Source organism: Zea mays, chromosome 4 (assembly GCF_902167145.1).
Source record: "Zea mays cultivar B73 chromosome 4, Zm-B73-REFERENCE-NAM-5.0, whole genome shotgun sequence".
Taxonomy (NCBI): Eukaryota; Viridiplantae; Streptophyta; class Magnoliopsida; order Poales; family Poaceae; genus Zea; species Zea mays.
Window position 1 is genome coordinate 59,296,452 of NC_050099.1, and position 12,491 is coordinate 59,308,942.

Consider the following 12,491-nt stretch of genomic DNA (forward strand, 5'->3'; position numbering starts at 1 on the left):
GCTTGCAATCGCATAGAGAACGATCCGGTTGAAGAGCCCGAGGAACTCGCAGGAGAAGCCCCTGAGCAGCAGTCAGTTGGTGGAGGCAAGTGTCCCTTGACCTATCTCTGTCCTATTCATTATTTAATTCACCTCCCGCTTTACACATTTATGCCTAAGGATTGACTAGCTTTTGTTATCCATGTCCTTGTTTACCTATCTGGGTTGGATTATTATTGTTTAGCTTTATGCTAATGCTCAAACTCTAATCAATGAACATGATGAGATTATCTATGATACGCTGTTTCCCCTTTCCTATGATGATGTTATACTTGTGGTCTTCAAGGGGGCTCGAGCGGTTTCTCGAGTGCCTCTCCGTAAGGACCTGTTCTATGGATGACCGCCCGGGAAAACAGTGCAACCATGAGGGTGGAATGGGATGCCCTTAGCTGAATAATTAGAGGATCCGGGGTGTAGTTCACTTAGCCGTCGTGCCGTCAATGGGGCTCGGTGTATGCGGCTCGCTCTGCCAAGTTTGGGTTCGCCCCTTGGGGAGGAGTGCGGTGCATTTAGGAAACCTAACGGGTGGCTACAGTCCCGGAGAATCTTTGTAAAGGCTACGTAGTGATGCCCTGCTAGGCCACCTAGGTAGTGGTCAATGGGGAGTAGCTCTCTCCGGGCAGAATGGGAATCACGGCTTGTGGGTAAAGTGCACAACCTCTGTAGAGTGTTTGAAAACTGATATATCAGCCGTGCTCACGGTTATGAGCGGCCAAGGGAGCTCCAGTGATTAGTGATACTTGATCAGAGATACTTTGGTACAGGTGGTTATGAGATCGATGGTTCTGGTTATGACTATGGTGCTGGTAAGTGGTACTCTTTCCGTTTGGAAGGGAGTACGTTTGGGTTAATAACTTGGGTTAATGCTAAAACTTGGCTTTCTACTAGTAAGTAATAATCTGACCAACTAAAAGCAACTGCTTGACTTATCCCCACATAAAGCTAGTCCACTACAGCCAAACAGGATACTTGCTGAGTATGTTGATGTGTACTCACCCTTGCTCTACACACCAAACCCCCCCCCTCCCCAGGTTGTCAGCATTGCAACCACTGCTTAGGCGAAGATGAAGTTGTGGAAGGAGATTTCCAGGAGTTCCAAGACTACGACGAGTTCTAGGTGTGGGTTAGCGGCAACCCCCAGTCGGCTGCCTGTGAAGGCCGCGGTTATCTACGTTTCTTTTCCGCACTTTGATTAATTGTAAGGACTATATGGACGTCTCAGACGTATGATGTAATCGACTATTTCCCTTCTTAATACTATTCTGAGCACTGTGTGATGATGTCCATGTTATGTAACTGATCCGACGCCGCGTCTGCACGAGGCGCCCTTCTTCGCCGGCATCTACCTGGTGTCCGCCGGCACCGGCAGCCACAAGCCGGCTCTGGAGAGCTTCGGCGCGGACCTGTTCGACGAGGCCCACGCGGCGGAGCGGGTGCGCAAGATGTCCTTCTTCAACTGCATAGGGCGAATGGAGAAGGAATGACCGGAGCGACGCGCGCTCGCTTCCGGTGGACGGAGGTCGTCCGGGCAACGAAGGTAAGGAGAGCGGCAATTCGAAAGGAAGAACGGCAAGCTAGGGCGCAGGATCGCGTCAGGGAAGATTCGAAGGGTTTCGAGCGGATTTTTGGGAGACGCAGATCCCCGCCGCGAATCTTGCAGCCGGAGTCAGAAAAGTCACATGAGATTGAGGATCTTCGTGAGTTGTTCGCCAATGCTGGGTTTTCGGCAGAAGAATGGGAGATATATTTGCAGACGGGTCGCAAAGGGTCGCCGGAACTTCCATCGCAGGTACGTCGATTCTCTGATGTCGGTCGGACAATGGGTGTCAAAGTGAAACCTTGGAGCGGTCCGCTGCCAAAAGCCCGGGTGTCACCGGCCGTTACTCTCGGCATGGTGCTGGAGGCAGCGAAACATAATCAATCGAATTTCGTCGGAAGGCCGAAGGGGAGGTCGTCAATTCCTGATCCGGTTTCTTCGGAGGGAACAAATTCAAACGCTGTGTCTGTGCGTCGAGGGAAGGGAGACGACGCGGCGATCCCTCTGGGCTCTTCGGGTGCTTGTGTTGGGCCGGATCACTTGATTTCTACAAGCGGTGCCAACACAAGGAAGCAATCTACGGATGTCACGGCCGAGACGATTTCTCTGCCTGGGCTGAGTTACTCACCTCAGGCCCAGAAGTCTCGGGCCAATAGCGAGGTTTGCGCTTTGATTGGCACGAGATCCATGCTTTCGTGGAAGGAGCGTAATCCAGGTATTGCTGCTATTTCGCGACGGTTGTTTACTAGGGATTCTCGAAACCCTAAACCCAGTTTCCAGCCACACATACCCCGCGCCACGTTTTTATCTTTTGGCAAATCCTTCGCTGCTGCCGTCATGTCAGGTGGAGGAGCGGGAGATGCATTGCGTGAAGGGGACAAGGTATGGAAGGAGGTGGGTCGTCGGAGGGCTGTTTCCCAAGAAGATGTCGGGCGTCACCATGCTGGCCGTGTGCATGGTGGTCATGAACGTGGCCGTTTTACCTGGCGTGGTAGGGGAAGCCGCTTTGGAGGCCGCTTTAACAGAGGGCTTGCAAGGGAGTCCAGCGAGTCCAGTCGAAGTGGTGCTCGTGGGAGAGAAGAAAATGCTAACAAGCGTGTTGCGGATGAGGGACAGGCGACAGATGCTAATGGTAAGAAACACAAAGCTGAGCTCTGTTGTGAGATCTGTGAAGAAAATCATGTGCCTTTGGATTGTCCTGTATTCAATGGTCCCAAACCAAGTGCAATTCTATGCGGAATCGCGGGGGGTGAGTCGGGTTTTTTCCAGATTCCTGTCTTTGGGGCCAAAGGAACGACCCCTTCGAAGGAAACGGCAACTGCTTTCATTACTGTTAAAAAGGGAGCAGTGTCGCCAAACTTGATTAAGTCTGAAATGACACGTCTTATTCCGGTTAGATGGCAGTGGACGGTACAGGCTCATAGTGATGGTTTTGTTGTCCCTTTTCCTAGCATTGTGGAGCTACAGCGGATGGTTGCTATGAAATATGTACATACTGCTGGTGGTGAGGGTATTATGCAAATTCAACAGTTGGATCAGAAGATTGAACCTGTGCAGATGCTCCAAAAGGCTTGGATTAATGTGTATGGGGTTCCCTTTGAGATAAGGTCCTTTCTTCCACTTTGGGCAATTGGTTCTATATTAGGGGCCACCCAGAAAGTTGATTTGAGATACACTAAGAGGATGGGAGTCTGTAGACTTATGGTTGGGGTCACTGATGTGGCTAAGATACCGGACGCTGCAGATATAGTGGTGGGGGAAGGTATTTATGAGATCTTTTTTAAAGTCGATAAGGTTTGGAGGAATGAGGTGTGGGAGGATTTTAAGGTCGAGGAAAATAATGAGGGAGGAGATAAAGGACAACATGAAGACCCGGATGAGGTGTTTGATGGCCTGGTGGACAAACAGCCGATGCCCGGGTCTGTTTTGAAGGATACTGTAATGGAGGATTCTTCATCTAATGGTAGTGGGAATCAGCAAAGTGATCAAAAGATCGCAGAGTCTGATCAATTTGTTGTGGAGGACGCTCTGAATTCAACAGTCTCGGTTGGGCCTGTGGATGGAAATGCAGAAAAGATTGGGCTTATCTTTGATTGTCCTTTTTCCCAGCCTGAGGGCGTCATGGCTGTCAATGATAGCCTGTCGGAGGACTATGGCGCTGGCATTTTTTCTCCGGGCGCTTTGACTGAGAAAGCTAGCGTGCAGGAGACAAGAGGGACAGGGCGTTTGACAAATGCACATCTGTGCTGCGGCATGGTGCCAGACGGTGAGGTTGTTCCTTGCTTGGGAGACCGTGGTATTCTGGTTTCTGGTGCAAATGGTGCTGGCGATGGGGACTCAGTTCCACTAGAGGGTGTAGGCAACGCAGATGTATTTTCGGTCCCGGACTTGGAATCGTTAGCCTGCGGTGGTATGCCAGCGATGGTGGATGGCCTGCCCATTGATGCTCCAGTTGACATGCATGCTGCCACAAAAGATAATGAATACAGGGCTCAGGACATGCCTTCTAATGCTGGTGCAGATGGAGCTTTACTTGGCTCCCTGCACATTTCTACCGGAGGTTCCGATACTGTGTGTCAGATGGATTTGGGTACGTTGAATTTCACTAGCCCGAATCCTCATCAACAATTTTCTTTTAATGCCCACCCTGAAATTTCTTTGCATCATCACGATCGTAATAATTGTTCTTCCTTGCCGCTTAATTCAGATTTAAAGGACATGTTTTCCTACCAGTCCTACGACTTAGACGGGAACTCTGCCATTTCAGATTTACTTACTAAGGTATCACGTGCGGGTCTTCAGGCTCTATGCAAAAAGTTTAATATTAGAGCTAATATGAAAAATGTAGAAATGGCTCATGCTTTGTCTTTGTTAGCTCAATCTGATGAGCAAGTATTGGTGGCTTTGCAGGAGTTACTCGTCTCTTTATCTCTTACTCAGAGAGCAAAGAAAAAACAGCTAAATCTAGACGAGCAGCAGTGCAGGGCTAAAAGAATCAATTCGGATGAAGATATCATGAGCAAAGCACAGCGTTTGGCTGCCAAGCGCAACTTAGAAACAAGTGAGTTCTCATTTATTACCTACAACCCCAAAACTATTATTTCGAATATGAAAAATATTGGGATTAATCTGGGCAAAAATGAGAAAGAAGTGTTAAATTCGGTAGTTGCGATTAAAAACATAGAGATTGATAGACTTGCAGTTACTGCAAAGTCATCTTACCCTTTTAATATTAGAACACAGGAAGAAGAAAGTGAGGAGTGTGATGCAGAGTTATCCCACATTACTCAAAGTTGGGATGATGATGTGGTTAGTAATGGCATAGACTTATGTTATGATTTAAATGATGTGCCGCGTGGGAAAAAATTGAACAAGGTCAGATCTTTTGGGAAGGTTACTCGCCGTCCTAAAAAACCGATCACCCCTTCGAATATCAGTTTATTATGAAAGGGATTTTTTGGAACAGCAGAGGTCTGGGAGACTTGGCTAAACACAATTTTTTGTCCAATTTTTCTAAAGAACAACGACTCAACTTCATTGCTATTATGGAAACGGGTAGAAGTGTCTTCTCGGATTCAACTTTGAGACACTTGTGTGGTGGAGTTGATTTCTTATGGCACTCTATGCCACCAAGGGGGAGATCAGGAGGTATGCTCTTAGGTGTAAATCCTAGCGTTTTTGATATTGGAGCTATAGACGAGGGAGACTTTTACTGTAAATTCCGCCTTAGAAATAAAACTGATGGCTTCATTTGGGCCCTTTTTGCGGTATACGGCCCAGCACAGGATGATCTTAAGAGCATGTTCCTAACTGAAATGGCAAGAGCGTGTGGTACAGAGCCTCACCCTTTTATCATAGGAGGTGATTTCAACATTATGAGACGACCAGAAGACAAAAATAATAACAACTTTAATTACCGATGGCCTAATTTATTCAATGCGGTCATAGAGAGTCTGGAGCTAAGGGAAATAGAAATGACGGGTCGACAGTACACCTGGTCAAATGACTTAGACCCACCAACGTTTGAGAAGTTGGATAGGGTGTTGATGAGTCCAGAATGGGATATTAAATTTCCAAATGTTACTGTACAGGCCCTTGATCGAACCCGGTCGGATCACACGCCACTTTTAATAAATGGCAAAGTAACTGCTTCGACGGGTAACCACACCTTGTTTAAATTTGAGCAAAGCTGGTTAATTAGAGATGATTTTCATGATATGGTTTCCTCTATCTGGGATCAGGAAACGAAAGGATACACTGCCATAGAAAAATGGCAGAATAAAATACGGGCTGTACGCCAGCACCTCAGAGGGTGGGCAAAAAACACAGCTGGAACAATGAAGAAGGAAAAAATTAAACTTACTAATTTAATTGAAGATCTGGATAAAAAGGCAGAGGTTATTCGCCTATCGCCTAATGAACTAGCTTTGAAAGCCTATATTCATGAACGACTGGCTTGCATTCTAAGAGAGGAGGAAATTCGTTTATTCCAAAGAGCCAAGGTTAAGCACCTGCTTGAAGGTGATGATAATACGAAATACTTCCAGTTAGTGGCGAATGGCAAACATCGGAAACAGAAGATATACAGTCTAGAAGATGATTCCGGTACAAGTATAGTAGATGAGGAGGAGCTCAAAAGATACATTACTAGCTATTACAAAGGTTTATTTGGTAAACCGGAATTTACCTCTATTGAATTGGAGGAATCTATTACCAATGATATCACACAAGTTTCAGATGAGGAGAATGAAATTTTAACTGCGCCATTTTCCATGGAGGAAGTCCGGAAGGCGGTTTTCCAAATGGAGCATAATAAGGCTCCGGGGCCGGATGGTTTCCCAGTTGAATTCTTTCAAGTTTTCTGGGAAGTTATTAAAAGTGATTTAATGGCTCTGTTTGAGGACTTCCATAATAATTCTTTGCCGGTGTATAGACTAAACTTTGGAGTTATTACGTTAATTCCTAAGAAAGAGATTGCTTTGAAAATCCAGGAATATAGACCTATATGTTTGCTAAATGTGAGTTTTAAAATTATCACTAAAGTACTCACAAACAGAATAGGCATGGTGGCAGATCGAATTATTAAACCCTCTCAGACTGCGTTTATGCCTGGCCGTAACATTCTTGAAGGGGTGATTGTTTTGCATGAGTCTATACATGAGTTACACAGGAAAAACTTAGATGGAATTATTCTCAAGTTAGACTTCGAGAAAGCATATGATAAGGTGAAGTGGAAGTTCCTTCAGCAAGCTATGTGCATGAAGGGTTTCTCGCCGAAATGGTGTACATGGATCCAAAGTATCGTCTCCAAAGGTCATGTGGGGGTTAGAGTTAATGACGACATTGGCCCCTTTTTCTCAACACACAAGGGACTACGTCAAGGGGATCCTTTATCACCAATTCTATTTAACATTGTAGCTGATATGTTGGCAGTGCTTTTCGCTAGAGCGAATGAGGAACATCAATTCAGTGGAATTATACCGCACTTGATTGACGGAGGTTTATCTATCCTTCAATATGCAGATGATACGGTGGTGTTTCTGGATCATAACATCGAACATGCCAAGAATGTAAAACTGCTTCTAACTGCGTTTGAACAAATGTCCGGCCTTAAGATAAACTTTCACAAAAGTGAACTTTTCTGTTATGGGATGGCTAAAGATTGTGAGTCCCAGTACTCACAACTCTTTGGTTGCGACGTAGGCACAATGCCTTTCAAGTACCTTGGGATTCCTATGACCCACCGAAGATTGAGAAATAGTGAGTGGCGTTGTGTCGTTGACCGGTTTGAGTCGAGACTTAGTAATTGGAAAGCCAAATTCTTGTCTTCAGGGGGGCGGCTGGTTTTGATTAATTCTGTCTTAAGTAGCCTACCCATTTTCATGATGTCTTTCTTCGAAATCCCGACTGGTGTGCTACAGAAGCTAGATGCTATTCGGTCCAGATTCTTTTGGCAAGGAGGACATCATAAAAAGAAATATAGACTAGCCAAATGGGAAATCATTTGTCAACCTAAAGAGATAGGTGGGCTGGGAGTCGCCAATCTTGACATTAAGAACATTTGTTTACTCAGCAAATGGCTTTTTAAATTACTCAATGGAGATGGTGTGTGGCAACAACTATTAAGAAACAAATACTTGAGAGACAAATCCCTAACACAAGCTGTCAGAAAACCGGGTGATTCTCATTTCTGGGCCGGTCTAATGAACGTCAAGGACAAATTCCTCAAGTGGGGTTATTTTAAGGTGGGGAACGGACAAGCAACAAGATTCTGGAAAGATAAATGGCTTAATAATTCTCCTCTTAGTGAGCAATTCCCAAACCTTTTTAATATAGTACGCAATAAGACCTCGCTGGTTGCAGAAGTGTTGTCACGTGAAAATCTAAATCTTTCTTTCCGGAGATCCATTGTTGGAATTAAGCTTGTAGAATGGCAAACCATGATACACTTACTGGCTACGGTTAATCTGACTCCGGTGAGGGACACTTTCGTGTGGACAGCTCATAGGAATGGGGCTTTCTCAACCAGATCCATGTATTATAATTTAATTAGTATCCCCAATTATAATCGTGGATGTTTGCTTTGGAAGTTAAAATTACCCCTTAAGATTAAGATTTTCCTTTGGTATCTAGGTAGGGGGCTAATCCTAACCAAAGACAACTTAGCCAAACGTAGATGGCGAGGAAGTCCGAAGTGCAGTTTTTGTAACCAGAACGAGAACATACAACATCTTTTCTTTGATTGCTACATAGCTAAAACTGTTTGGAGAATTATTTATTTTACTTTAAAAATAGACCCACCCGTTAATATTAATCATATTATGGGGGACTGGGAATCCAACAAAGGTTGTATGCATAAAAAGCTACTTCTTTCTGGCGTTGCAGCTTTGTTTTGGTCGATTTGGCTTTGCCGTAATGATGTGGTGTTTAATCATAACCATATACCATCAATTATACAGGTGATTTTCAGAGGTACACATTGGTTCAGATTTTGGAGACTCCTACAGAAGGAAGAAACACAACAGCAAATCCATGTTGTGTGTCAGTCTTTGGAGGTGGTGGCCATGGAGGTCTTCGCGAGCCACGGGTGGCGGTCTAATTCAAGGATTGACGCGGTTTAGTGTTTGTGTTCTTATATTCCATAGCATGTTTTAAGTTGAAGTTTGTTTGATTCACAAACTGTTGAGATGATGTATTATTTGAGCTGTATGGCTGTATGCATGAACATGCAAAAGGCCGGAATGATATTTCCATTTCCAAAAAATGTAACTGTTGTGTACGTGAATAACTGATCCTGGCACGTACGTGGTTCGCATTCGGTTTGCCTTCTAAAACCGGGTGTGACACCACCACAGCTTGACCGCTAGACCAACCCAAGTCTTCTTCTGCACTTGTCACGTCAAAAAATGTTGTTTGGTGTCTAGTTGCCCAAACCCTATCAAGGCCATGTTTCTTTCCATAGATCCTCCCAAATCTTCATAACCTTTCTAGTGCTCATCCTAATCGATCTCATGCGACTACCTCTTCTTTCACCTAGATCTGGTAATCCTTTTTCTTGGGAATCATGTTGACTTTATCATCTGAATCTCGGGATCCCCTATTGATCCTGCCCTGTTATCTTGTTATCTTCTATAACCCGTTCTCAAGTATCGGATGTTGATCTGCCTAAATCTCTCAATTCTAATAATGCTCATACTCGTTCTCTGAGGATCATGACGCTGTTTTATCGATTCTATCTCTAAGCAGTGTATCCATTTGGTTCAATGGATGTTGCTATTATCTTTGGATCTCTCATGTCTCTAAAAGCTTATCAATCTTGATCTCATGGTTGGTTCCCCTCATATCCACTCTCGTATAAATCTCTGACCTGATAATCTCCGTATTAATCATAAAATAATTCTCTGAGTTGAAGAAAGTTCTTATGTGATGCTCTTTTGCCAGCAATCTCTGCTTCAATTCTGATCACATTCTTATTTTCTGGGCCATACTCTCATGGGCTCCATCTATTTGTGTCACGTGGTTTTCTCATTGGTTATGTTTAGTAATGGTGTGCGACTAAACGACTGATGGTGCCGCGACGAAACCGAGAGCCTACTATGGTGCACACATGGTTGAGCTTCTCGGCACGCGCTGGTATCGCAGTTAATAGTCATGATCCATTACGAGACCATACTGATGTGCTATCTTTTGTGGACACTCTCTCAGAATGACCGCTGCATTTTGTCTCGATATGTCGCGATATTCTAACCAAATCTATCTTCAGTATCTTGTCAGATCCCATCTTATGAATTTGCGTCTATCTTCAGTCTGGGAGTTACATGCTTCTCCACCCTTGAATATCCTCATTCGAATCTCGGGACGAGATTCTTTTTAAGGGGGGAAGGCTGTGACACCCCAGGTGTCAGTTTTGTGTTACGTCGCGAGATTTATCCTAATCTCGGATGATCAGTAAAAATTTCTATTTCTCGATCGTGCCTATCTCTGTTTATCAGGCTTTCTCTTGGAAGTTCACCAAATTCAGAGATTATCGATCGCGAGAAACAACCAATTTTTGAGCGTGTTAAAACTTTTATCTCTCGGAACGGATGCAGACTCGAAGATCAATCTCGACTCATAAATCTCGTCTGAAGCTCATTTAATCAAACTCTCGACGGCTGTTATCTGATCTGAGCCCGAGTTTAATTCCTCGAACGTTGATCTATGTCGGACTATTTTATCCGAGTCCGTACTTTCACACGGAATACTCAGTATGTCGTCTCTAATCAAATTTATCCGACTCAGCCAAATATCTCATGTCCGAACCGAGTTAAAAACCCCGTATCGACAGCAATTTTAAATTGTCACGCTTCGCCTTCTCCGACTAAATCCGAAACCAATCGGTCTCAATTCATGTTGTTCCTAATTTGGCGCGAGGAATTTTTTTTTCCGAGCGGCGCTAAACAAATCAAACTCTTCGTGCGGATAATCTGTCATTCTGTCCAACCGAGCACCAGCTCGCTCTGTTTTTACACAGACGGCCTCCGCGAGAGCATTTTTATTTCGAAAAATAAATTAGCGCAGCCCGATAACGTGTTTGGGCCAGCCCAACCCAGCCCATTTGGCCCACTAAGGAAACCCTAACCCTAGCCATCTTCTATAAATAGGGGTGCTCACTTGGAAATTTTCCAGTCCCACCCCTCAAAAATTTCCAGCCGCCACTCTCTTCTTCCTCCTCTCCCACACGCACAGCGCTCTCCTCTCCTGTTCATGGCGCAGAGAAGCTCTCTGCCGAGCTGCTCCCATGGCGCCAACCTTCCCTGCGGCGAGCTCCTTCCTCCAGGCACCCATGCCGCCGAGCTCTCCTTCACGGCGCGGGCGAGCTCCCTCCTCGGCTGCTTCCAGCCCAACTCGGCGCCCTTGCTGCAGGCGAGCAGCAGGCTCCCTGCTCCACGCGCCCCCAGCCATGGCGTCCTGCTTCCTCCCATGGCGCAGGAGATGCCCCAGCGAGCTCCCTTCCCTTCCCCATGGCTCGAGCTCGAGTTTCCTCATGGCGCTGCCTCCCTGTCCATGGCGACGCAGCAGCTCCCTCCCATGGCGCCCCCTGCTCTTCCTTCTTGGCGCCCAGAAATTGCAGCAGCATCTCCCTCCCCCAAACTGCTCTTGCCATGGCCGATTCTTCCCTGCGCCCTACTCTCCCATGGAAATCCAGCAAGAGCCCCATTTCCTCCATGGCCGGCGCCCCGCGCAGCGCCTCTGCGCGACTCTCCCTCCCCAAACAGCGAGCCCCCTTCCTTGCTGCTCGTCGTGGTGCCCGCCGGCTGTTCGGTAAAATGCGCAGCAAGCCGCGCGCTGCAGCAGCCCTCCCGTTCGATCTCCACTCCCCTCGTCGCGTGTCGTCGCTCTCGTGCTCGCTGCGCAGCCCCATCCGCGACGCCGTAAGTCCTCGGTGAGATTCCTCGCTGCCCTTACTGCTGTCATTTTTTTTGTGCGCGGTAAAACTGTTGAACCGCTGAGTGATGTTAATCGCAGCTAGGCGTTGCCGCGGAGCCGCGCGCGATGCCTGTTTCGGTGAAGCCCCTAAACTGTGGACGCATGTGCAACGCGAATCCGAGTTTGACAGGTTGATAGATTTATGATTTACTATTGATGTGTTTCGATTGATGACATGCATACAAATATGGTGTATATTGATGTTGAATATGTGTGGCTGCGATAGTTATTTTGTACGTCATAAGAATTGGTCGCAGATGTATTAATTGATTGTTAAAATGCTCGTCGTAAAATATTGTGTTCGCGCGGCAAATTTTAAATAAAGCCTAAAGCATGCTCGGTGACTTCCGTAGTCGGCTAATGAGTTAGTCTAATATAATTATATTTTATGTATTCATCGTTGGTGTAGGTCAGAGTAGGTTGAAAATGTAAAATTATGCGACATGTTATTGGTGTTTGAAGAAGAGATGTGCAAATAATCAGTTTGGTGTTTCACTCGTCTAGTCGATAAATGTTGTTATAAATAATTGCGCTAAAACTTGGTCATAAGAGTGCAGTGGGCACATGGTGTAGGTTGGATGTGATAAGTAGATTGGAAGTGTGGGTTTGTTGAGCACTGTATTGTTGAAAGGGTATATCGAAGTGCATGGTAGTGGTAATTGCATCAAGTTAATCGGTAGTGTCTCGAGTACACGCCGCCACATGGTTGTATGCGAGACGGGGAAATATAAGGTGTGCTCGACACGAAAGTTCGGTCGGTGTAGGTAGAAATTGTCTTGGCTTAATTAGAGAGGTGATGTCATGCCGTAAGTAGTCATCACTTCCTCTACAATTATAAGTCGAGTCTATACATGTTAGGCGTTCCTTAAATTGTGCTTCACAAATAAGTGTATGATTGTGCTTATGACTTGAATAGATGTCTTCGAGAGAACTAATAGGTTCCTAA

At 45.7% G+C, this 12,491-nt stretch overlaps 1 protein-coding gene across 2 annotated transcripts; it reads left to right on the forward strand.

The window, feature by feature from the left end:
• Positions 1–1,281: 1,281 nt before the first annotated feature.
• LOC103653289 (uncharacterized) lies at positions 1,282–11,838 on the forward strand. 2 transcript variants are annotated; one of them, XR_004857747.1, is made up of 4 exons: positions 1,282–4,357; positions 4,487–4,637; positions 8,536–11,501; positions 11,585–11,838. XR_004857747.1 is itself a non-coding variant. In XM_008680229.3 (3 exons), exons 1-3 carry the CDS (start codon positions 1,520–1,522, stop codon positions 8,673–8,675), a joined length of 3,129 nt encoding a protein of 1,042 aa, XP_008678451.1. In that variant the 5' UTR covers positions 1,282–1,519; the 3' UTR covers positions 8,676–11,838. The 2 variants fall into 2 exon arrangements, 1 of the variants encoding a protein (XP_008678451.1); XM_008680229.3 differs by having other exon boundaries at positions 8,536–11,838.
• Positions 11,839–12,491: the final 653 nt, after the last annotated feature.

Excerpts from the sequence above, each read along its gene's own strand:
- LOC103653289 (XM_008680229.3), top strand. The coding sequence starts at position 1,520 with ATGACCGGAGCGACGCGCGCTCGCTTCCGGTGGACGGAGGTCGTCCGG. Across the intron at positions 4,358-4,486 it reads TTTCAGATTTACTTACTAAG|GAGTTACTCGTCTCTTTATC; the intron begins GTATCACGTGCG and ends GTGGCTTTGCAG. Across the intron at positions 4,638-8,535 it reads CAAGCGCAACTTAGAAACAA|GTGATTTTCAGAGGTACACA; the intron begins GTGAGTTCTCAT and ends TCAATTATACAG.